The sequence below is a fragment of the Carassius auratus genome, unplaced genomic scaffold, assembly GCF_003368295.1.
Source record: "Carassius auratus strain Wakin unplaced genomic scaffold, ASM336829v1 scaf_tig00021009, whole genome shotgun sequence".
Taxonomy (NCBI): domain Eukaryota; kingdom Metazoa; phylum Chordata; class Actinopteri; order Cypriniformes; family Cyprinidae; genus Carassius; species Carassius auratus.
This window is the reverse complement of record NW_020525079.1, coordinates 73,661-100,293: the sequence shown is the minus strand read 5'-3', so window position 1 is coordinate 100,293 and position 26,633 is coordinate 73,661. Positions and strand designations below refer to the sequence as shown.

Here is a 26,633-nt window from a genome sequence, read left to right as displayed (position 1 = left end):
CACAGAAAAGGCGATTAAAGCTGCAAACTGTGCGTGTATAAGCAGCAAACCACGTGATCTCAAATAGATGTTCAAAATGAAATATAACCTATTCTGTAATTCTGTAATCACAATATCAGACGTAAGTTGATTTTTTTTATTAGTAATTTAATTTTATAGTACAGTGCACTTATACTATAAAATATGCGAAAATTAAACCATTTAAATGCATAAACAAATTCTACTGTTATGTTGATTTCTGGCTTTTTTCACATTTTTTTTTTTTTATCATTGCACGCCTCATCCATGATTAATGTTGGAGAACAAGCATTTACAAGTTTTGAGAAGCTGAATGAGCAATAAAGTTAAAGTGAGCCCCTTTTTAAAATACCTGGAGGTGAGGAATAATACAAAATTAATTGTGTTTAAGGCACTAAAATAGCCCATTATGCCTACATATAGTCAAACACATTTTTTATATAAAACAATGAAGATTTCTGTGCCACCCCAGACTGGTTGCTGGCCCTTACTTGGCCACCCCTATAAAAACATCCTGGCTTCGCCACTGCGCTGTTAAACGGAGAAGTTACTGATGGAGGCAACGAGTATCAGGCAACCAGTCCAGTTTGACGAGATAAGACACGCCCACCACTGTGACATCATCCACAATTATGCCGAACAACATTTCTGCTGTCAGTGAAAAATATGAAGAACACTGACAAAAAGTTACATGAGCACATGACAAGCAACAGGTTATACAAGATGTGATATCTGACACGGAAACAAGCAGAGAGTGTTGAGTCCCAAACTAAACCATTCTCTGTCCACACTGAAGACACTTTGATGACACTGTGAACTGATCTGTGGTGCTACAACTATCACATCAATACTGGAAAAGATGTACCTACATTGTTTACTACATCTGAACCAATTCCAGAGAGTCAAGATGATACAAGAACAGGCAAACACTTTTCACTTAAAACACTACTGTGTTTACCTTGTTTATCTCTGCAAACTTTGAGTACACTACTAGTTTACCTCTATGTTTGTAGCTTGTACTGCAATTATAAAGTACACTGAGAGTTTACTAATTAAAGACTTTTTACACTTTGAAGTATAGTCTCAGTAATCTACTAGATTAGTAGTTTATACTGCAAGTACTTATAAGTTCTTTAAGTGAACTTTACATCATACTTTAAGTATACTATTATGTCCCTATTTAGGTTTTTATTTGTATATATTTTGTTATATGAATATCTGAACATACAAAAAATCCATAGAAAGAACAGAATATCTGTTTGTAAACAAAAACATTGTATTCATCCATTGTTTTTTTTAAACACTTAATGTGGGTAAGTTTCATAAAAAATAAAGAAATAAATAAGCTGAAAAAAGACTGAATTAAGAATGATAATCAAAACGTAGATGGAGTCGATCAACTCCCAAAGCTTGACTGTAATTATTACCTCTTCATCGGTCGACATTTTATTCCAAAATGTTACAGTTTTGATGCTGTTTCATGTCAGATGATTGTGTTAGATTACATGTGTTAGTTTATTCTTCTTAACTTGTGTTTTTTGGAAATTCTGTACAGAATATGTTACTAGCCCCTCTACTGTATAATAATAAAAACATGGATTCTAGGAGTATAGCTCAAATATATTTAGACTTTTGTAAGTATAAGTCAAGAAACTTAAAGTACAGGTTGTAGGACCTGCCACTAGAGGGTGCACTACCAAAACAATAACAATCGCGTGGTTTGATGACTATGAAGGAGCGTGGAATGATGGTATGTGTTGTCTTCTACCCAACTGCTGACGACCATCAATCAGACGGAAAGATAAATCATGGATTTAACGCAAGTTCAACGATTTGCGCAAGTAGACATACAAAGTCAATGCAAAGACGCGATTAGACTATGATCATACCCGTCCTCACGCAGGTATAGAGATGCGATGCCCCGCATTTGGCATGTATGCCCCATAATACTAATCTTGTTGATCGTTATAAAAGCATACGTTTTCTGTAAATATACGAATCAAAACAACTCACCTGTCGAGTAATACACAAGCGAGATCGGCATCTCTTTTAGTTGAAGTTTATCGCGAAGCTACTTCTGCATTTGTCCACGACGCTGTTTTCATGTGGTTTCTACGTCAGTAACGGTAACAAAGGTTTTAACTGACGTCATTGACAGGTGACTGCACTGCCCCGCGTCACTGTTTAGAACGGGAATTTTCTCATGATTTACAAGTACTTGAAGTCATCCTAACGGTTAGCGACTCGGACTCGCAATCGAAAGGTTCTGAGTTCGAGTCTTGGGCCGGCAGGAATAGGTGGGGAGTGCATGTACATTCTCTCTCCACCTTCAATACCACGATTAGGTGCCCTTGAGCAATCATCAAACCCCCAACTGCTCCCTGGCGCCGCAGCATAAATGGCTGCCCCTGCTCCGGGTGTGTGTTCACAGTGTGTGTTGTGTACACTTCGATGAGTTAAATGCAGAGCACAAATTCTGAGTATGGTCACCATACTTGCTGAATCACGTCACTTTCTTTTCTTTGAAAACATTAGAGATATTGTTAGTAATCAGCTGGAAAAAAATATATAACCCTATGGTTTTTGGATATTTTACTGCAAATATCTTACAAATTGTACCTTTAAATGTCATTTTAAGTATATTTCTGTAAAGCACATAAAGCCTCTTTCTGAGAAGCACATAAAAAGTAAACTAAAAGCATACTTTCCTATTTTAGTTAAAAGAAGCATAGGGATATCAATATTTATTTACTCATTTTCTGTTAGTTGAGCTTGTGTTGTAAGCTATGATGCATTTAGTCATGTAGAGATCAGAGAAAGTCTCCATTCCAAGATTTTGTTGTCATATGATGTTGACTGATGACTGATGATGATGATGCCGCTTCTATAATAATAACACTTCAGTTAAATTTGTGCTGGTCAGACACTAGAAATGGTTATTAAGGAAACTCTGCTCTCTTCACTTTGTCTCCTGCTCTCTCCTGCCTCTCTTTTGATTTATTCCAAAGAATCCAAATTGTTTTCCAAATTGTGCAGTAGTCCTTAGTCTCCTGAAGAAAATGAATGAAATTTGGCTTGGATCCTGACCATTTCTTCTCATGTACAGTATGTGAAATTTTCCCAAATAATAAAAAGAAAATAAGTTATCTTAGCGTCACTGTAATAATATATCCACATAGCCTATCAACTTGAATATAGTATTTGTTTCCCGATTTATATTTCTAAATACAGTGGTACATATTAAGCTTTTATGAGTAGTTGTATCACCCTATTTATTAGTACAGTACAACTTTCTACCTCAAAATAAATAAAAAAATCCCTTCCTAAAGCAAGTCATTACTCACAATCCTGCAGCCTTCAGTAAGGAATACCAGTATTAAAACAGACAAGTAAAAGGTTTTTTTCTGCCTTATTCTTTGCCCCCATCCCCCTTTCTCTCTCTCTCTCTCTCTCTCTCTCTCTCTCAACAATTGAGTGCTGAACTGTGCGATTCACACTCCAGAGCATTGGGTGGCAGAATGGCGCGTTTTTTATTTCTATTTTCAAACGATCCGAACAAGAGAAGAAGAAGAGCTGCGCTCCTAGCTGTTGTTTTAAAAGATTTTCTAGTTTTCAAAGCATCCCGAGATCATTCACGAATGAAAACATGCATTCGAAGCAGCAGGAAGATCAGAAACCTGTAAAGATAGAGTTTACTGAAGAGTGCAGAGAGAACACGAGTGATCCAGAACCTTTCAGAGTGAAGCATGAAGAAACTGAAGAGTGCAGAGAGAACACGAGTGATCCAGAACCCTTCAGAGTGAAGCATGAAGAAACTGAAGAAGAAAGAGGTTCCTGTTTATTCTTAATTCTTCATGATGCTCTAAAACAATAAGGTTATTAGAACAGAAATTGAAATAATTGCATCAGATTTTATGGTTGTAGTCAGTCAGCATTAAGAAGTCTATTACACTAATGTAAATGTAAAGATAAATTATTATAGAAATTGGCTTAAGAAAAAAATAAAGATGCTCACTGATAATAAAACCTCTAGTATCAGAAGTACTAGTAAATAATATAAATAATGGCACAGAGCCACATATGGTTGGATCCGAGTAGTGGGTTGCTAAGAGTCTGTGTTTATGATGTGTAATAGTTAAAGCAATTGTTCACAAAACAATACATTCTGACATTATTGTAGGCATTGCACACAGAGGACAAAAACGTTCAGCCTCGGCTCTTAATCGTCATTTATGTTAAAATTTGCAAAGCATACCAAATTGAACAAAACAATATAATGCAAAAATACCAAAAATTAAAATTATAAAAACCGATATAGATTTTTTGACAGGCAATGCCGATATCTTGGAAAACAGGGGGCCGATAGCCGATATAAAAGCCGAAACTAATTATGCTTAAGAAATACGAAATCATTTGACAATGGATTAAAAATAAACATACTTGTACTTTAGATGACAAAGTTTTTTTCAAAAATAAATAAATATTTAATAAAAATATAATTAAAAGGAAGGAACCAACAGGGCACTCAGTATTCTGGGAAGTTAGTGTGCATTGTGAATCATATTTGTCAAATAAAGCCTGGCGGCAACACAGAGAAAATGACATGAATTGACGGGTGGGGCAAATGCATAAAGCGCAGCATAATTTGGAACCACGAGTTTATATTCATGTCAGACAGAACTTGTAACAACCTCAGTCAAACAAGAGAGTGTGTGTGGGCTCAGGTCCTGCCTTTCTCAGCACCGTCAAAATAAAAGTCCCACCTAAAACACACCGGCCAAGCAGAAAAACGTATCAGCCGATGCCGATATTTGAAAATGCCAGATATTGGCTGATATATCGGTCTACACTATTCATGTATACAACGTATCCATAGCAAAATCCATATTGTGAGACAGATTTTAAAAAACACACAAGGTTCCCAGATAAAACTAATCCTGTGCGAATAGGGCTTTAGTTTGTCTACTTCTCAACAGACTGTGTTTTTGTAACTCGTGTGTGTTTAACATAAACTTGTGTGTGAAAAAAATACTAGTTTAGTACTCAAACGACTCAAGCACTTTCTGATCATGTGTGTACGTTCTGCTGATTCGTCAGGGTTCAGTCTTTTCAAATTTATTTTTTTTGTAAGCAAATAAAATTCTTTTTTTTTTTTTAGAGGTGATCAAAGAAAAGGAGGAGAATGAAGAATTGACCTGTCCTCAGTGTGAAAAGAGTTTGACATGCAAATATAGTCTTGATGTTCACATGAGACTTCATACCGGAGAGCAACCATTTAAGTATTCACTTTGTGACCAGAGATTCAGTCTTTCTGGACATCTGAAAATACACGAGAGGATCCACACTGGAGACAAACCGTTCACTTGTGATCAATGCGGGAAGAGTTTTAGAGAATCAACAAACCTTAACGATCACATAAACGACCACACAGAAGAGAAACCGCATGCATGTGATCAATGCGGCAAAATATTTAAGTGGGTTTCAGTCCTGAAGAAGCACCTGAATGTTCATACAAAGGAGAAGCAACATTCATGCCATTTGTGTGGAAAGAGTTTTTCATGTCTAAATACTTTGAAAGTGCATGAGAAAATGCATACTGGTGTGGAAGAGTACATGTGCTTTGAGTGTGAAAAGACTTTTACTACAGCAAACAATTTGAAAATGCATGAGAGGATTCACACTGGAGAGAAACCGTACACTTGTGATCAGTGTGGGGAGGAGTTTCACACAATCATCAAGCCTTAAGGTACACATGAACATCCACATGGGAGAGAAAACCGCACACATGTGAACAGTGCGGAAAGCCTTTCAGACAAAAAGGAAACCTTAAGACACATATGAGAGTTCATACAGGAGAGAAACTGGTCATTTGTGAGCAGTGCGGGAAGAGTTTTGCAAACTCAGCTAGACTTAAGGATCACATGAGAGTCCACACCGGAGAGAAACCTTATACATGTGATCAGTGCGGCAAAACATTTATGTGGGCTTCAGTTCTGAAGAATCACCTGAGAGTTCATACACAGGAGAAACCACATTCATGTCATTTGTGTAGAAAGAGTTTTTCATGTCTAAATACTTTGAAAGTGCATGAGAAAATGCATACTGGTGTGGAAGAGTACATGTGCTTTGAGTGTGAAAAGACTTTTACTACAGCAAACAATTTGAAAATGCATGAGAGGATTCACACTGGAGAGAAACCTTACACTTGTGATCAGTGTGGGAGGAGTTTCACACAATCATCAAGCCTTAAGGTACACATGAACATCCACACTGGAGAAAAACCGCACACATGTGATCAGTGCGGAAAGCCTTTCAGACAAAAAGGAAACCTTAAGACACATATGAGAGTTCATACAGGAGAGAAACTGGACTTTTGTGATCAGTGCGGAAAGAGTTTTGCAAACTCAGCTAGACTTAAGGATCACATGAGAGTCCACACCGGAGAGAAACCTTATACATGTGATCAGTGTGGCAAAACATTTATGTGGGCTTCAGTTCTGAAGAATCACCTGAGAGTTCATACACAGGAGAAACCACATTCATGTCATTTGTGTGAAAAGAGTTTTTCACAGCTCCAAAATTTAAAAGTACATCAGAAACTTCACACTGGTGTGAGAGAGTACATGTGCTTTGAGTGTGAAAAGACTTTTACTACAGCGACCAGTTTAAAAACTGCATGAGAGGATTCACACTGGAGAGAAACCTTACAAGTGTTCACACTGTGAAAAGAGATTCAGTCGGTTAGGAGACCTGAAATCACATGAGATGATTCACACTGGAGAGAAACCTTACAAGTGTTCACACTGTGACCAGAGATTCAGTATTTCAAGAGACCTGAAAAGACACGAGAGAATTCACACTGGAGAGAAACCTTATCACTGCACTGAATGTGGGAAGCGTTTCAATCAATCATCCTCTCTACACAAACATACAAAAAACATTCACAGTAAGTAGATCATCTTCAAGCGAAAGGACAAAGAATCATTATCCCAATGGATACATTTAATCTTTTTCAAAACCAGCAGATTCAACTGTGAGATTCAGATTAACTCAAATATAGTGAAGTCAAGGAACCGTGAATTTTTTTTTATTATTATTGTGCTTTCTCATGAATTTCATATTATGCTTAATTGTCTTATCATGAACATGTGTCACTTGAAGTTTTTTTACTCTTACATAAAGGGAAAGTAGAAGCTTTTTACGAACCGTTCTTCCGCTTGATATGTGTTTAGGAAACGGAGATGCAAAATATACTGTCATGTAGCATTCTAATTGATCCACATTTGCTTCTTTTGGATGAATATTTGTACCCTGGTATTAAACAAGCCCTAATAAATTACAAAAGACTGTATCGATCAGCTCTAATGTTAACTTTTCTGCTTTTGGTGCTGGGTAAATTAACCCTTCAACTGGTGAGTTTAAAATATTCTAGCGGTCCCCCCCAGAGCGCTTTTTTGTTTTTCCTTTTAATTAAAAAAATTTATAAACTTGCTCAACATAACATCAACCATCTGATATTCTGATTCGCAAGTTTTATGTGAAACATGTGTTTTGTCATTTAAAAACCATTCTAAATGATCTTGATCTCAATCTGTAACGTGAGATGGGTGCTGCAATGTTTGTTCACGCTGCAGTTCAGAGTCTTGTCAGTTGGGTTTAATGCACGTTAAATTCATAAATTTCTCCTGAAATACAAGTAACTTTATAGTCACTTACACTATGTGTATCTGATATTAATAAAACACTTTGCAAATTATACTTAAATGTCTTGTCATTGCTGCTTCCATAAACATCTGTATTTTACAAACTCTAAATGTATTGTTTTACTATTACTTATGTGTATTTGAATGTCTGAAACCTAAAATAAACATTATGTGATTAAGAACAATGCATAGTTGTCATATGACAAGTGCAGCGGCGACTCAAGGTCAGCCAAACCACGAAAATGCTCGAATGTAAAATAAAAATTACAATAAAAATCCCTTATGTTGGACTGTACCACTCAGCAGATTAAGAAAATACACCTACAATTTATTATTAAAGCTGCATCATGTGGTTTGAACAACTCTCTTTAATGATTGCACTTAAAACTACAGTAAAACTATGGGTATGTTGTGTGTGGGTGATCTAATGTTCCTATGATATTTCATAAAAAATTTTTTTGAACCAATGCTTCTGCAAATACAAAGTTTATTTAAAGATATAAGCAAAAAAGGCTTTCAATTCAGATTTATTTATAAATTTAAAACCGAAAGCCCCAAAAGCACACATTTTCCTAATGCAAATACAATCAGCAGACATTAAAAATTGTTGATAAAATATAAAATGTAACTATCGTATTAATAAAAAGGTATCTTTTAATCAGTAATTATTTAAAGCAAAAGTGATCAATAATTACTGAAAAGTTAAAACTGATGAGATGGATCTATCCTACTGAAAAGCAGGGATTGGTATCATTAAGGTTTTAATGGTATTAAAGTCCAACTGAAAACTTTGTTTGCATAAATTGATCGTTTTGTGTTGAACAATTCATCCATGCAAGTCATTCCACACAAAAAAGTATTTTGGCTTCGTAATCTTTAATCAAAATCTGAAAGTGCCCCTCCTCTCTGCATTGGAGGACCTTCCCTGATGACGTAGGTTTGACTATTTTCTTAGCATTAGTTAACCACACCCCTCCAACTGACAGTAGACAGGCTGCCTGTGTGTTTGAGAGCATTGACAGCGCGTCAAAGGAGAGATGGCGACGAGGTGCATTTTCGATAGCGGCACTCACAAAACACTTTTCCCATTCCCTAACATTTCCCATTCCCTAACACAATGGAAAAAATTGACTTTTCAATGACACACACAAGGTGTGGTGTTAATATGCCAAAGCCTCAAGTGTCATTTTGTCATTGTGCCTCAAATTCGTCGCTGTGAACGAGAACCTTTTTGTCTATCGACACAAAATCCATAAATTTGTGTCAGCATAGTCTGAAGATCATCTGATTCGAATTTGGTGAATGCATTTTGGCACCCTTCCAGCAAATTCGTTGATGCGCTAAATGAGAACCATTTCGTATATCGACACGAAATCCATAATTTTTTGCCAGCATGGTCTGAAGATGATTCAAGTCAAATTTGGTGAAAATCGGACTAACGGTCTAGGAGGAGTTCGAAAAAGTAGGTATGCAACATTAATCAAAATAGCGGACAGGAAGTATGGCCAATTTTCACGTAATTGGTATCAATGCTCTCGGCATGACCCAGAGAATATAGGGAGACCATTAAAATTTTAATAGAGTAATTTATTCAAAAGTTATTAGCATTTATGTGATATTTCATTATAACTCTTGGCAACAAGGTGGCGCTGCCACCAAACTTTTTGAATAACTTCAGGGCATGGAGCTGAATATTTTGTAATTATTTTCGTAACGATACAATGCTGCGTTCAAAAAATACAGCATTTTAAAACATAATTCAAAATAGCCGACGCTTAAAATGGCCGACACGGGAAAATTGGATATCATTCGACTCGACATGACTCACTGAATCTAAAAATCTAAAGATTTTTGCCAAACCATTCAGAAGTTCTAAGCCAAAATATGCATTTTTCATATCTCCTGACCACTAGGTGGTGCTGTGTCGAAACACTACAGTTAGTCTCAGGTCATGGTTATTATAACACACACCAAGTTTGGTCTCAATATTCCAAACCGTTGCGGAGATATATGCTCATGTGTATTTTTGTGTGCTTTTCGTCAGATTTTTTCACATGTCATTCGAGAACGGTTGGACGAATCAACTTGAATTCCATAACTTTTTGCCAGCATGGTCTGAAGATGATCTAAGCCAATTTTCGTGAAAATCGGACAAACCATCTAGGACGGGTTTGAAAAAGTAGGATTTTTGAAAAATTGAATTTAAACCTTGCGATTTTTGAATTTTGGGTTCATTCAATTTGGCATGAGCCAAGGATTCAGCCTTGGCTGAAGGATTTGTGTTTAAAATGAATACATACAAAAGGTTAACCAATAATTTTGATACTAAAGAAAAAACGAACAGTAGTATTCCGTTAAGTAATGGCCTACAAATCAATTCAATAAATGAATCGAATGTCAAATGACACAGTATTGTCTTCCCTGTATAAACTGTTCTATTAATGTTTGTTAATGCTACTAAAGTAATTCAGACAAGATCAGAGAGTGAAGTTTTGTTTGATTATCATTAATGACCCAAACAGCTGCAGGTTTATTAGACTGCTGTCACTTTAAGAACTAATGCATGGATCCAATGTACTGACAAATCAGATTTTCTCCAATACATCAATTTACCTTAAACATCTTGTCTTCATGAATATTTTCATAGTTTTGACGTCACTTCCTGTTTTTTGCTACAGCGCGTTTTGAGTTTGAGCTACATCAAGTTCATTCTTTGTCTATTTTTATTCTTACAAATAAAATAAAAAAAACACCATCACTTCCTTTTCTAAACCACGTGAATATATCCCATATTGTATTCTACAACAAAAACAATCAGAGCCCCTTATCACTAGTTTTATTTTGATTTTCCATGTCCACTATTAGCTTTTAGACCATTAGCATCACAAGTGTGGTTGCCGCTTATCTTACTTACATTGCTAATACTCTATTCACACATTACATTTGTTATACTTACTGTTACTTGCTTTACATACTCATACAATTACAAAACTATAGGGGTATTCAAGGGTAGGCTTTAAGGTGGTTAAGATCCTACCCGACCAATCGCGATCACTTTGTTTTATTTAATTTATTCAGCTTTCAGATGATGTACAAAATCTCAATTTAAATGACTGATGCGTGTTCCAGGGCCACAAATGTCTTGAAATTATTGCATATAGAAACATTTGGCTAGATTCAAATAGCTTCACAATATTCATGCTGCAATAATAACTTGCAAGTGTTTTTTGTGTGCCTGTGTAGATTAGATGAATTATTGAAACACTTCCCACATGCAGTGCAGTGATACGGTTTCTCTCCAGTGTGAATCATCTCATGTCTTTTCAGATGTGTTGACCGACTGAATCTTTTGCCACAGTGTGAACATGTGTGCAGTTTCTCTCCAGTGTGAACTCTCATGTGAGCATCAAGATTATATTTGCTTGTCAAAATCTTTCCACAGGTGAAAGTGCAGGTGAAAGATTTCTTGGCTCTTCTTTTCTTTAAATCTTTCCGTTTGGTTTGAGAGCAACTCAAAGGTTTTTTTCCAGTTTTAACATGATTTCTTCCCTCAGATTCACTTAATTCTTCTTTCTTCTCACTTTCTTCAACTCTGAAATAAAAGTAAAAACAGTTCAGTTTTTATGTGAAAGGACAGAAATATTAATGCTGATGAAACAGTGGAACGTAGACAATTTTGTGCTAGGGCTATATATATATATATATATATATATATATATATATATATATATATATATTTTTTTTTTTCTTAAAGACAGAAAACAACAGTCAGTGATTCAGAATCATTGTGACTCTTAGGAGACTAACTTTCACAGAAGAGACTTTGTTGCTCTGCAAATAAATATTAACTACTTACTGTGATTTAAGACTGTGCTGATCTGGTTTCTTCACTGCGTGGATCTTCATGTGACTTTTAATAGTGCTTGTTTCGCACTGATCAGATGTGTTCGGTTTCTCTCCAGTGTGGATCCTCTTATGTTTTTTCAGGGTTCCTAACCGATTGAATCTCTTGTTGCAGTGTGAACACTTGTAAGGTTTCTCTCCAGTGTGGATCCTCTCATGTATTTTCAGGTATGAAGACCGATTGAATCTCTTGTCACAGTGTGAACACTTGTAAGGTTTTTCTCCAGTGTGAATAATCAGGTGCTTTTTTAAACAGTTTGAAACCAAAAAAGACTTCCCACACTCAAAGCAAACGTAATCTCTCACACCACTATGTATTTTCTCATGTCTATGTAAATTTTGCTGCAGTGAAAAATTCTTTCCACACACAGAACATGAATAGGGTTTCTCCTTCGTATGAACGGACAGGTGTTCCCTCATGTTTGAGGCCCAAAGGAATGTTTTTCCACACTGATCACATGTGTACGGCTTCTCTCTGGTGTGGATTCTCATGTGAACATTACGATTACATTTTTGCATGAAATTCTTTCCACAGTGATCACATGTGAATGGTCTTTCTCCGGTGTGGATTCTCATGTGAAGTTTAAGACTTTGTTTGGCTGTGAAACTCTTTCCACACTGATCACATGTGAATGGTCTTTCTCCGGTGTGGATTCTTATGTGAAGTTTAAGACTTTGTTTGGCTGTGAAACTCTTTCCACACTGATTGCAGGTGAAAGGTTTCTTTACTCTCCTTATATTTAAAAATTTATTTTTAGTCTTAGAGCGGCTCAGAGGTTTTTCTCCAGGTTTGTCATGGTGTTTCTCCTCCACTTCACTCAGTTCTTCACTCTCCTCGTTCTCTTCCATCAGCTCTGAAATGAAAGAAAAACAGTTTAACTTCATTTTCAGCACATCAAAAACCATTTAAAAAAGTGAAAGGGCATAAAAGTGAACCCTGATGTAACAGCAGACATAAGACAACTACTAGAAATTATTTCCATTTTTTTCATTAATTATATAAGCAGTGTATAGACATATGGGAGACCCTGGCAAAATGAATTTTTCCATTACCGTTTGGTCCAACAGTGAAGGAAAAAGGCAGACAGAAGGGATAAAACAGTTTACCTTTTTTGAGCCAGGATAATATAACACATAGTACAGTGTCATAAATGTACATTAATTATTTTTAGGCAGAAAACATTGGGAAAACAAGTAAACCTATGCCCACAAAATGTTTTAGATTGCACTAATGGAAAATCAAAGTGAATGTGTCTCACAGGCTCTGGGTTCCAGTTTTATAATAATAAAAAAAAAAAAAAAGACATCTCACTGTCAGTTCCATTACATTTTTAAGACGTTTAAAAGGTGTATTTAAGGAATTTTAATTATAATTATGACCTTATCTTTACATTAAAGAATGTAAAGCCTTTTAAGGATCCACAGGCACACCGTTAAATCTTTGTTACCTTAATGCAGGGGCGTAGCAACCGGGGGGGACGGGGGGGACACGTCCCCCGCACTTTTAGAAACAGGTGATTCTGACCCCTGCTAATTTTTTTTTTTTTTTTTTTTTTTAGGATCCAGCGTGAATATTTCCAGTAGTGTTCTCTGATTTGTTACTTAGATTTGAGTGAAGTAACATTCAGCCAATCACAGAGCGAATCATCTCCTGGGCGCGTCTGCTATGAGCTTCAAATCTCTTGATGCTCTTCTGAATTTTCAGCTCTCCTAATTGTCACTTTGGATAAAAGCGTCTGCTAAATAAGACGTAACAATATTATTGGTTTCTGCTGTCTTTTGTTTGTCTACGTGCTGCTCGCGGAGTAAAATTATCATTTCACAATAAATCATATTTGTTTTGCAACGAATATCTTAAAATACTTTATCAAATTTTATTCTTTTAATTCATAACTGTTACTTTATGTCCTAACTAGTCTGTAGGAAAGGCAGGCTGTGACGTCACTGGCAGAGAGAGGGGGCAGTTGCTCAACCTCTCCAGAATGTGTACAGGTGAGATTTGTGTAAAAAAAAAAAGCAGATTGACTATCTTAAACTGAGGTAGGGAACTTTTGACGCCTTAGCGGTTAATAAACAGAACTGCTTGCGTCTTGCGGAAGAACATTGTAGCCTGAACTACTTCTCTCTGTTTATGTCTATGAAGAATCACAAAGGTACTGGGTTAATCCGCCGCGGTATCCCCGAAGCAATTTAAAATAGTCCGAATATAAACATTTATTATAGGTGCACCCTAGTGATTCAGGACAAGCCAAAAAGACGGTTTGGAAAATGGATTCATGGTGTACTCGCTTATTATATACATTTTTCTAAATTTTGAACACAAACAAAGTTACGGACCGCAGCTCTGATTGGTTGTTTTTTACCGGGAGCGATGTATTTCTGCAAATGGCAATAGGACACTGGGAGGAGCCAGAGGAGCTATTTTTCATAAAATGTATGTTGTATAAAATTACTGTAGATGTAATCTGTATACTCATTTAACACCTGTTTTTGCCCAACTGTAAAAAAAAAGTTATTGTTCAAATGTAGTGCAACTGAAATATTGTAAATATCATAAAATATCTTTATTTCATAAAAAAAAAAAAAAAATATAGATGGTCTCCCATTGGTCTCAAAGTCCTTCAGTATTTTTAAATTTTGAGTATGATTTAACAAAAATAGGTTCCTGTAAGCTATCATGTCATGTTCCCAAATTTGAAAAAGTAAAATGCCAATTGGTATTCTATTTAGAATTTATTATGAACATCAGCTTTGGGTCAAATCACCATACAGCTGTCCCCTCCACTTTTAAAATGGCTGCTACGCCCCTGCCTTAATGTACCACAAATAGGCATCAAAGAGGAATGAAGAATACAGTCCAACCTCCTTGTTCCTCTTGTTTTATTCTCCGGGTTTCTGGTTCCTCGTGTTTTATTCTCCGGGTTTCTGGTTTTATTCTCAGAGTTTCTGGTTCACTCGTGTTCTCTTCACTCTCCTCTTTAACAAACATCATCTTCACAGCAGTAGATCTCAGTTCAGATGATGCTCCTCCAGACATATCTGCTTGCTTTAAAACTTAGGTCTCGACTACAAGGATAATATTACAGGTATATACTGACCTTATTCAAAAACTGTATTTCTCTATTTACAGAAACAACATTTCTAACAGTTTGTACTAAATATGCATCGCGACAAAACAACAGGGACCACGGTGTAACTAATCTTCTTCCTCTGAGGTTTAATGGTGTTTGGCAAACACACGTGTGTTAGCGCCTCCCGCTGGACTGGAGAGTGAAGCGACCTGTATTTATACACTCTATGGAACCGACGAGCAGTGATGGCCAAAAGAAACATATTAATTTCCCTCTGACTGTTGTGGGGAAAGTTACAAAGGTTCGAGTCTGTCAAAACCTTTCATTTCCTGGTATATCGACATGCGCTGGTACCCAAACCAAATTCACTATTCTTCATGCTTGTCTTATTCTAAATAATATAATCATTTATATGAAAATATCATTTCTAATTGATTGGAATGTTTGAAGACTAATAAGTGATGCCACTGAATCAGAACATATCAGAACTTTGTTAGGCTTCACGTCCTCTTCCCACCAGAGAGCCATCTGAATTGTTACCATTTCAGTGTAAACTGAAGTTCCATCTTTTAATCTCCCACAGTTTAAATTCTGGAACATAAAATGCTAATCCAGTACAGCGTGTCTCTGGGTTTCATGAGCCACCTGTATACATTGGAAGAAATCAATAATAAGCTGTTCTGATTCTAATGCATAGTTCTTGATATCAAAGATGTTCTGTCCTCTTTAAACATCATGAATTTGTAAACCCACCTCTGCCTAAAAAAACCAAGGAGGAATTGGAGAACTTGTAACCATTGTTACAAGACATCTCTGAGACCCACTCCTTTGCTTTCCAGGAAAACCTTGATCTAGCTTACTTTGTTAGGACTCATGGCCAGTAATACTACAGTAGTTTTACTGTTCTGAAGTTTTTCAATGGCTTTCTGCATTTTACCAGTGGCATTACCTGAGCAGTCGAAAGCTGTCTATTTATTGCATGGACGGAGAAGAAATTTAAGTGTCTAAATAATATGCACAGTTCCATTGAATGATAAATGTCTTTTAATAATGCTGATGAACCAAATGTATGAAGCACACTGTTAAATAAGCACAGCATTAACAACGACCTTGAAATAAGGGGTTTATCTGATAATCAGATGCATGAAAGTAGCTTTTGTTACTTTAGCAAACAGACATCGGGCGCATTTTCTCTCAGAAACATCATTTGCTGATGGAGAGGAAACATTAAATAGCTACTATAGCCTTTTATTCTGTGAAACTGAGATAAATAAGTTTTCAACTGATATGAAACAAAAACACATTAAATAAAATTTTACTTCTTTGTCCTGATTGCGCAACATATTTCAGATGTGCAGATTCCAGCATTATTAAACCAACATTTAAATCATTAACTGCTTCAAAATGCATGCCTTTAAATTACAGTTGAAACATTTGCAGTTATGAATAAAAACATTGGAATAAGAACTTTGTCATTGGTATAATACATTTGTTGAGTATAATACTGATGTTTACCATGTGCAACTGTTGTTTGTTACTGTAATGAATATGATAATTTAGCATGTTTGCATTGTAAGAATGTACATGAATACTTCAGAAATAAATATGCTGACATATGTTGTTTTCTCATTAAACTTGTACAATTTAATATGGGAATATTCCAAAGTTACAGTTATCTTCATAAAGTAGTAATAAGTGTAAGTGTATTATCTTAATTCCCCCAGCACCAAAAGCAGAACAGTTAACATTAGAGCTCATCGATACTACTGGTTTTCGCAATTTATGCTTAGGAACCATTTAATAGCGGGTTCAGGTATTAATTCCTACTTACAAGAGAAGCACAGAGAAATAAAATACAAAACGGTATTTCTTGTACCTGCATTTCCTAATAACAAGTTATTTTAAAAAAAATACACCGGTGAACAAAAAAATTAAAATTAAATCCAGTCTTTTTTGGAAATGCTACAGTCTCGTCAGCTTCCTGAACAAGAATGATGTGTAAAAAGCATAATAATCATAATTTTGCCACAGGGCTCGTTTAGTACTGGGATCAGGTGTTCATTCTTTTTAAGCAAAGAAGGATCACTTACAAAGCTACATGACACTGTGTCTTGCATCTGCATTTCCTAAATACATCTTAAGTTTTAAAAAAAGCTAATTTTAAAAACAACAATGAAGAACAATACAAAATAAATCTCAGTCATTCTTAAAAAAGTATCGCAGCCTGTTCTTCAGCTTCCTTAACAAGAACAGTATGTAAAAACCTACTTTTCTTCATCATATGAAACTATGATATAATTTGTATCATGAAGCAAACTGATCTTTGACATTGTTCTTGGGGGAGGAACTCCATCTTTGAGTTGATCTGAATCAGTATAATCTGCTGATCTCGAAGATGATGATTTATCCAGCTGATATTTTATTGCTTGCACTATTTTGTAACTTTTGGTAAAGATGCAGCATCAGATCTGAAATTGCTGGATCTGAAGATGATCTACTTCCTGTGAATGTTTTTTTGTATGGCTGTGTAAAGCAGATAAACGACTGAAATGTTTCCCACATTCAGTGCAGTGATACGGTTTCTCTCCAGTGTGGATACTTATGTGTGTTTTCAGATCTCCTGAAGCACTGAATCTTTCATCACCATGTGAACACTTATAAGGTTTTTCTCCAGTGTGTATCCTCTGGTGCTTTTTCAAATGTTTAGCTGAAGTAAAACTCTTGTCACACTCACAGCACACAAACTCTTTCATGACAGTATGTACTTTCAGATGTACTTTTAAATTTTGTAGAAACGAAAAACTCTTTCCACACAAGTAACATGAATGTGGTTTCTCCTTCGTATGAACTCGCAGGTGTTTCTTCAGGTCAGGAGCTCTCAAAAATGTTTTGCCGCACTGATCACATGCGTGCTGCTTCTCTCTAGTGTGGATGTTCATGTGATCCTTAAGGTTTGCAGGGTGAGTGAATGTCTTTCCACACAGATCACAAATGTACGGTTTTTCTCCAGTATGAATTCTCATATGTGTCGTAAGGTTTACTTTTTGTGTGAAACTCTTGCCGCACTGATCACATGTGTACGGTTTCTCTCCAGTGTGGATCCTCTCATGTGCTTTCAGGTATCCTGACTGACTGAATCTCTTGCCACAATGTGAACAGTTGGATGATTTTTCTCCAGTGTGGATGTTCATGTGCTTCTTGAGGTTTACTTTCTGTGTGAAACTCTTCCCGCACTGATCGCATGTGTACGGTTTTTCTCCAGTGTGAATCCTCTCATGTGTTTGCTGGTCTCGAGACTGACTGAATCTCTTGCCACAGTGTGAACACTTGTATGGTTTCTCTCCGGTATGAACTCTCGTGTGACGCTCAAGACCTCTTTTGCTCGTCAAAATCTTTCCACACTGAGTGCAGGTGAAAGATTTCTTGGCTCTTATTTTCTTTAAAACTTTCTGTTTGGCTTGAGAGCAACTCAAAAGTTTTTCTCCATTTTTCACATGATTTTTCTCCTCAACTTCATTCAATTTTTCGCTCTCATTGTTTTCTTCAATCAACTCTGAAATAAAAGTAAAAATTGGTCATTTACAGTAATTCTTAGTAACTGATTTAACAGTATAAAGTAGACATTTGCGCTATAAATTTTTTGGTCATGTTGATGCTTTATTTTATAGACAATGTGAAGCTACATAACGCGTTGCATGCTGGGGTGCCACTGCCATTCTGGGAGGATCACTTTCATGCCTTTCATACAAATGCTGAAATAAATATGTATACCAGCTTATCTTGTTTTTTCCTCAAATTTATATTCATATTCTTCATTGGATCATTAGCAGGGAGGAGAAAACTAGTTTATTGCTTCACATGATAATCAGATTTTGGAGGATATTCATTAAGTTTGATCTGATTAGCATGAAAACAGCTTCAGCCATCATATGGTAGATTATCCAAATAGTGTTTTTTTGATGACAGGTGACAGAAGTTGATCCATTTCTTTGTAGTATACGTTTACAGATAATGAAGGAGTATAACTGTCATTGTAAATATAAATGTTTCTGTGGCCATGGAGAAGAATCAGAGATTGTGGGTCAGCTTTACATACTCTATAAACTGTATTTCGCAGAAACGTTCCTTAAGAGAGGTACATTGATTGATCTTCAAAGGATTATTTTTTTTAAACATTATAGGCACAAATCCAATGTTTCTCTAGGGAGAACTATTACATATGTATGTTCAACTACACAGTTATCTAACACAAGTATTATTGAAAAAAGTACCCTTTACCAACAATCCTAAATCTTCTTAAACCTTTATAACCTTTACCCCTTACTGATGATGAATTAAGAATAAACGCCAACCTGTTTGCTCTTCAGTATCTTCACTGTGTTTCATTCTGCAGTGTTTGTGGAAGGAGCTTCAGTGAATATGAATTCCTATGTGGAAGGGGCAGATTTACTTAATTTTAACCATGTAAAGTAAAAATAACGAATTTTATCTGCTAAAAAAAATAAAAATAGCAGCAGCAAAACTGGACATCTGTTCGCATTCATTCCTCTCACAGATACAGATATATTTAGAAACAGCGAAATCCCTCCAAACATCAAAGCAATCATCAACAACACATATCTCTCAGATTTTCTAAGTTTTTAAGTCGGCAAACACATAAACAGTGCTGTACTCGATGATAAGAAAACGACCTCGTTTATAATGCATAAACATACGGTTTAAAGTTTATTTGACAGTAGTGTACATGTGTAAAATACCGTGATCTGCTCACCTCTCTTCAGAAGACTCGACGCTGACTGTGAACGCGCGCGTCGCGCGCTAGTGATGACATAATCGCCGCAAGGCGGGATCAATGGCGATCATCAAAAAAGCGCCAAACGAGATTTAAAACGGCAAAGCATCTATAAAACAATACCTTTAACTAAAACAAGGGTTACTAACGTTTACTGACATTTAAATTGATTTATGATTTAACGCTAAGTTTTTTTTTCCATGATAACAACTAAAACCAAAAGCTGAAGATGTTTGGTGGTGTATCCATTAGTGTTTTTGCAAATATACACAATCACTATAAACTGAAGTGACAGACTATCCTCATTCTTTTGTCTCTAGATAGTGTGCAATTAGACATACAGTTAGCACTATACATCATACACAGTATGAATTCATTCTACATTATATAGACTTACATACACATAAAATATGCGAAGGTGCAACAGACTATACATGAACTGGATACGCAAAATATCATGGATGTGCATTGAATGGTCTCCAGTGATAGCAGATAGATTACTGTTATTAATGTAGTGTATATGTACAGTCCAGTAATTAACTGTTGGAGTTAAAGTGCAATGTATAACATACCGTGTGGTGGGAATATAGGGTTGCCAACTCTCACGCATCTGGCGTGACATTCACGCTTTCAGTATCAATCTCATGCTGAAGTCCATGAGTGAGTGTCACGCCAGATGCGTGAGAGTTGGCAACCCTGGGAATATGCTGTAGGGTCTATTAGTTCTGACTGTTCATTAGTGTGATATTAGTAGCCTGAGGGAAACAGCTATTCCTCAGTCGGCTAGTGCGGAATCAGATGCTGCCGAAACGTCTTCCTGAGGGCAGCAGAGAGAGCAGTCTGAGGGAAGGGTAGATGGAGTCTCTGATGATCCTCTGGACTTTCCTTATACTCTGCCTGGTGTAGATGTCCTGGAGGGAAGAAAGATCACCTCCAACAATGTGGCGGTCAGTTTGCACGACCCTTTGCAAAACTTAAGTGGTTTCCTGCTCAGTTATTCCCATACAGTTCCTTGAGTGCCTAGACTGTGTTGGCTTGAGGGGGGATGTAAAAATTTGTGATTATGGTCACTGTAAATTCCCTCGGTAGCCAGAATGGTCGACACAGAAGCATATGAAATTCCAGATCAGGGGGCAGAAGGATTTAAGAGTGTAGGTTCCTTTCATCACACCACGAGTTGTTGATAAAGAAATAAACATCCCATGCGATGTCTGTAAACAAAGTGCCGGCATTCAAGAACTCGAAGTCTGATTTGCATTGTGTGATTATACTAACAACATGCAACACATAGAACAACAACATTACAAGTTAAACAAATGTAAACCAGCATAGTTTTCTGGGAGCTCGCAACACGGCTGCCATACTCGGCACCATCTTTGAACATTCATCACTAATCATGCAACACCGATGTACTACGTCATCTGCTGGAACGGCTTCCATGTACGACGGATATGGACATCAAATGTATACTGTAGGAAGTGTTAAATATTTAGGAACATTTATTGATAATAAATTGATGTTTGCTAGAAAAGGTATGTTTTTTTTTTTTTGTTGTGTTGTTTTTTTAAAGCAATGTAGGGATTACATCTTATTAGGAGGTTACAACATTTTGGCGTGAGTCAACATATTTTAGAGATGGTTCATAAGAATCGTGTTGAGATTATTGTATGTTTTAATATGACTATGTGATATGGAATATTGCCAGTTAAAGAAAAGCAAAAACTGGGTTTAGTTAAAATTGCTAGTGTAATTTTAGGACAACTACAAAGACAATTGAGTCAAACAAAAGGCACCGATTATTCCTGAAGATTGTTCTCATCAATTAAATATAAAATTTCAATGTTTACCATCAAAAATACATTTTACGCAACCTTAAGCAAGGAAAAATTTGTATCAAAAGTCATTTGTGCCAACTGCCATTAGAATTTTAAATACTGGGATCGGAGTGTGAGTAGGGGTGATTGTGTTACTTGTTGTATTTCATGTAATTTGTGTGTTGGTGAAGCCAAAGACAAATTTCAACTTGTGGACAATAAAGTGAAAAAAAAATAAAAATCAGGACAAACAAAGGACTCATTAACAGCTGTAATTTGCAAGCACATCATAAATGATTCATGAAGCTCTCTGGTGCTAGCTTATTTTCATATTAGCCAATCAGAGCCATTCAAACTTTTCCAGATATTACAATTATGAATACATAAACATTTAAAATATATTGTAGTAGGCCTACACATGATTATAAAGAACATTAAAATTCCACTAAAAGTGTAATCATTTTGTTACGTTCTTACACAAAGTAGGCATAAAATATACTTTAAGTAAGAGTAACATGAGTGTGTTTTCTGTAAATACACTCAAACGTCACTGAAAGTATGCTTAAGTTTAGTATCTTACTTATTAAAAGTGAAACTAAGTTTATATTTATTAACATAGTGTTTCTACTATAGGTCTTAGAAATATATTAAAAGTATGCTTGTGTCTAGCATATTCCTTAAAAGTGTGGCTAAGCATTCAATTATTATCAAAGTATTTCTTTTTAGAAATGTATTAAAATGCAATTCAGTATATTTTTAATGCACTTCAAATTCTCATGGTGGGAAAATAGATGTATTATAAACATTCTAATCGAATTTCAATTATATTTTGTATAAATTTAATGAGACGTCTTTTCCACCTGGGTTGGCCATGACTGTACACGCACTAGTAATTTTCCTCATATTATTTCTCTCATCTCATCGCTTCACTCTCCAGTCCAGCAGGTGGAGATAAGACACATACGTTTGTTTGTCAAACACCAGTAAAACCTCAGAGGAAGAAGTTTTTAGACAGTCCATGGTTTCACCATGATCTCTGTTATGTTGTGATGCTGTTTTAATACAAACAGTTATAAGTTGTATTTCTTTAAATAGAAAAATACAGTTCCGGTCAGTAAATTCATGTAATATTCTCATTCTCACAGCTGTGAGTTTTTAAGTAAGCAGGGATATCTTCTGTATCATCTGAAGTGAGATCTGCTGCTGTCAAGATGATGTTTGTTAAAAAAGAGAGTGAGGAGAACACGAGTGAACCAAAAACCTGGAGAATAAAACACGAGGAACAAGGTTGGTATCTATTCTTTTTTCATCTTTAATGACTGTTTGAGGCATAATCAAAGATCCCTAATGTAAAAATAAGACATGTGTCATTAAAAAGTCTTAAATCAATGTTTCAAAGTTCTTATTCAAATATGACTGAATTAACACTTCAGAAAACTTAATAGACTGTTGAAGTCAAGAGCGTGTGAGACTGAATTTGTTCTACGCTAGAAGTCCATTTTTAAGTCTTTATAGGACTGTGGTTATTTTTAATGATGTGGATGTTTATTAAAGAATTATTTGTTTGTTCTGGAAATTTTACTGTAAATCAGTAACAGTTTTGCAGCTGGCTTTGCAAACTGACTTTTACTGTATATACCTGATAGCATTGTCACAACATTGGAAGTAAATTTGTTTATCCAAATGTCTGATCTGTGATTTCTCGAGAGTTATTATTCAAGTTAAGTCAGACAAGTTAAGTTTATTTGTCTCAGAATTGTTTGTGTGTCTGTGTGTGTGTGTGTCATGAAATCAAGGCAGTGACCAAACTTAACTTAATTCTCCTAATAGCATGATTATAATCTGTTACTTAAATTGTGATTAAATTATATACAAAAGGAGATCAACGACAGCAGACACTTCCCTTCAAACAAAACATTAAAATCAGAACCTAAAATCAATGTAGAATATAGACATTTATTTCTATATAAAACATAAAACATTTGTACCTCAAGAAACATATTTTCACGTGAAAACATGGGTGCGCCTCAGGAAACATTATAAAATAATAATAAAAATACAGGTCGTGACCCCTTTAAAAAGTATAAAATTTGAAGTGCTGATACCTTTAGAGTCCCTGTAATCAGCTGTGAAATAAGAAACGGATTATCAATGGCTAGCTGTGCATTAAACAATTTGAATGCACGATGTGGAGGTGAAGACCCACCCGACTCGCAGCTGAGGATGTTTGCCTCCGCGAAAGGACTTGGAACTACCTGTGCAGTTAAACGAATTTAATCAACACCTGTCAGCCAATCAGAATCGAGTATTCAGACAGACAATGGCATAATGTAGATTAGGAAAATACTTTTCACAATACATAAAAGGGCATATTTACACAATAATATTCTAAAAATGGAAATTTGTTTCTCAACATTTTTAAGGTTTGCATTTCTTTATGAAAACAGTATCATCATGTGCATGTGTATAACGTGTTCAGTTTATAGGTACGGTGGCAGAGAGAGATCAATGCACTGCAAATAGGAAAATATGTATATATATTTTAAAGTTTGGGAGGAGCACATTCAGATAATTAACCTGGCAAATTCATCATCAGAAATTACACCATCTATCCTATCAGCTCAAGAGAGAACTTCTCTAAATAGCCCAAACCATCTTACCTTCATTCTCAGCCCTTTAGCATCCTGACTCCTCTCCATAGGCCCATTCCTACCCCAGCACAGGGTTGGGGGGGGATCCGGGCCTAAATAACAAGTACTGACCCCTCTCCTCGGACAGGGGGAATACCCTGGGTTCGGGAGGTATTACTGAGCATGCAAAATACACATAACCTTTACTCTGTTTATTATATGTACAGTAAGTGCAAACATCAATGTAACAACACACATACATCAATTGCTCAGAACACAACCATATAAAGAAAGCGCTGCAAATGAAAATCTTTAATGCAGCTGTCAAACTGATGAAGTATTTGCATGTGTTTTCTGAAGTTGCAGCACATTGAGCTTTTGGCCGCCTTGTACAGATGCATAGTCATTCTTCACAAAGTGGTGTCACCAACTACTGGCCTGGAAACACAATGCAGTGTTTTTAGCCATTTTCATGGATCTGTGCGAACAGAGACAGTTTTGACAAATGTTTTAATCTGTACACAAATATTTTATCCTTTTAATTTTCCAAATGTCCCCATTTATTTTAATCTTTTACATGATTTCATTTTAGGCCTGATGAAAGTGAAAGAAGAAAGGCAAGATCTGAATGAAGTGGAGGAGAGCTATCAGGATCAGAAAGGTCATGGTGTCACTGGAGGAAAATCAGTGAGTTGCAGCGTTCAAATAACAGACGTCCAAAATCCTTTCAGCTGCTCCCAGTGTGGAAAATCTTTCAAATATAAAGGAAGCTTTATGAAACACATGAGAATTCATAGTGAGAAAAAGCCTTTCAGCTGTTTTCAGTGCGGAAACACTTTCACATGTAACGAAAACCTTAAGAATCACATGTTAATTCATGCTGGAATAAAGCCTTTTACCTGCTCTGATTGTGGAAAGAGTTTTACACAGAAAGGACACCTTAAGAGTCATTTGGTAACTCACACGTTAGAAAAGCGTTTCAGCTGCTCTCAGTGTGGAAAATCTTTTACACGGAAAACAAACCTTGAGGATCACATGTTAATTCATGCTGGAGTAAAGCCTTTTACCTGCTCTCAGTGTGGAAAGAGTTTCACACAGAAAGGACAACTTAAGGATCATTTTGTAGCTCACACTTCAGAAAAGCGTTTCAGCTGCTCTCAGTGTGGAAACACTTTTAAACATAAAAGAAGCCTTATGAAACACATGAGAATCCATAGTGGGGAAAAGCCTTTCAGCTGTTATCAGTGTGGAAACACTTTCACGTGTAACGAAAACCTTAAGAATCACATGTTAATTCATGCTGGAATAAAGCCTTTTACCTGCTCTCAGTGTGGAAAGAGTTTCACACAGAAAGCACACCTTCAGAATCATCTGGTCACTCACTCTTCAGAAAAGCCTTTCATCTGCTCTCAGTGTGGAAAGTCTTTCACACGTAAAGGATACCTTGAGACTCACATGTTAAGCCATGCTGGGTAAAAGCCTTTCAGCTGCTCTCAATATGGAAAGATTTTCATCTGTACAGAGGAATTGCATTTTGTAAGCGAGGCTGCGTTCCACTCCACTTTTAGACACGTGCTCGCAAACTTCCCGGAGCACTTCCCCTCAGGGGAATCCCAGCTGCCATTTGGAAGTGTGTTCCACTTTGTTAAGTGAATAAGGAAAGTTTTAACATGGACAGTCCCTCAACCCCTCGATTTTGAACGAGGGAGCGAGTCATATTCATGTGAATGAAATTGTAACATCGTCATCGTCATGAATTCATTAATTTAAGCAAATTGTGTCTGTTTTGGCATGTGTAAAAGAGTAAATATGTATGTATGAAATGTGTAACAGTCAGAAGTAAATTTTCTGTTTACATGTAACACACTGCTACTCAAATAAATGTAATTCATGAATTCATATTTGCATATTCATTGCTCTACAGACATCTTGGAGGAATAATTTTTGGTTTTGACTAGTAATTTATTTTTTACTCGCCAGAATGAAATACTATTAAATAAAGTTCTCTCTACACACACAATTTAAATTGTAGTTACTAAATGGTATGGGGCATGGGCAGCTGTGGCCTAATGGTTAGAGAGTTGGACCGGTAACCCGACGGTCACAGGTTTGAGTCTCAGTGCTGGCAGGAGTTGGGGGGGGGGGTGAATGAACAGCACTCTGTTCCACTCTCAGTACTCATGACTGAAGTGCCCTTGAGCAAGACACTGAACCCCGAATTGCTCCCTGGGTGCTGGATCTATAGCTGCCCACTGCTCCGGGTGTGTGTTCACGGTGTGCTCACTTCTCACTGCTGTGTGTGTGCACTTGGATGGGTTAAATGCAGAGCACCAATTCACAGTATCGGTTGCCATACTTGGTCAATGTCATGACTTTCTTAAATGGGCTGTGCAAGCCATAATTCATTGTCACTCTCACACACTTACTTACATTCTCCTTTCACATACAAACATGTCTATTCTCTCTCACACTCATTCTCGTTTTACATTCGGGTCATTCCTGTTATACAGTGACTTTTATGTCCCAATGATTTATTTAGTCATATTTTCTATGAAATGAGTCACATATTTATAAGATATCGCTTAAATTGTATATTTAGGTCTTTATCACTTAAACAGGGATAATAGAAATTATAAATACAATTTGTATTTTAGAGTCCTTTTCATGGATATATGCATTAAATTTTATGATGTCCTCAGTGC

The 26,633-nt window shown here is 36.2% G+C and overlaps 4 protein-coding genes and 1 pseudogene across 4 annotated transcripts; 3 read left to right on the top strand and 2 right to left on the bottom strand.

Annotated features, from left to right (window-relative positions):
* Nucleotides 1-3,636: 3,636 nt before the first annotated feature.
* On the top strand, nucleotides 3,637-5,801 carry LOC113076731 (gastrula zinc finger protein XlCGF49.1-like). The gene is made up of 2 exons (XM_026249421.1): nucleotides 3,637-3,848; nucleotides 5,177-5,801. The coding sequence occupies exons 1-2, from the start codon at nucleotides 3,665-3,667 to the stop codon at nucleotides 5,761-5,763; spliced, it is 771 nt and encodes a 256-aa protein (XP_026105206.1). The 5' UTR covers nucleotides 3,637-3,664; the 3' UTR covers nucleotides 5,764-5,801.
* LOC113076728 (zinc finger protein 271-like) lies at nucleotides 5,802-7,455 on the top strand (annotated as a pseudogene).
* Nucleotides 7,456-10,206: 2,751 nt separating this feature from the next.
* Nucleotides 10,207-14,852, bottom strand: LOC113076725 (zinc finger protein OZF-like). The gene is made up of 3 exons (XM_026249413.1): nucleotides 14,487-14,852; nucleotides 11,578-12,478; nucleotides 10,207-11,313 (listed from the first exon to the last, which is right to left on the bottom strand). Exons 1-3 carry the CDS (start codon nucleotides 14,659-14,661, stop codon nucleotides 10,899-10,901), a joined length of 1,491 nt encoding a protein of 496 aa, XP_026105198.1. The 5' UTR covers nucleotides 14,662-14,852; the 3' UTR covers nucleotides 10,207-10,898.
* Nucleotides 14,853-16,277: 1,425 nt separating this feature from the next.
* On the bottom strand, nucleotides 16,278-19,543 carry LOC113076727 (gastrula zinc finger protein XlCGF8.2DB-like). The gene is made up of 3 exons (XM_026249416.1): nucleotides 19,467-19,543; nucleotides 19,048-19,122; nucleotides 16,278-18,248 (listed from the first exon to the last, which is right to left on the bottom strand). Exons 2-3 carry the CDS (start codon nucleotides 19,079-19,081, stop codon nucleotides 17,158-17,160), a joined length of 1,125 nt encoding a protein of 374 aa, XP_026105201.1. The 5' UTR covers nucleotides 19,082-19,122; nucleotides 19,467-19,543; the 3' UTR covers nucleotides 16,278-17,157.
* A 2,767-nt stretch (nucleotides 19,544-22,310) lies between these two features.
* Nucleotides 22,311-25,989, top strand: LOC113076729 (gastrula zinc finger protein XlCGF8.2DB-like). The gene is made up of 2 exons (XM_026249418.1): nucleotides 22,311-22,588; nucleotides 24,524-25,989. The coding sequence occupies exons 1-2, from the start codon at nucleotides 22,513-22,515 to the stop codon at nucleotides 25,405-25,407; spliced, it is 960 nt and encodes a 319-aa protein (XP_026105203.1). The 5' UTR covers nucleotides 22,311-22,512; the 3' UTR covers nucleotides 25,408-25,989.
* Nucleotides 25,990-26,633: the final 644 nt, after the last annotated feature.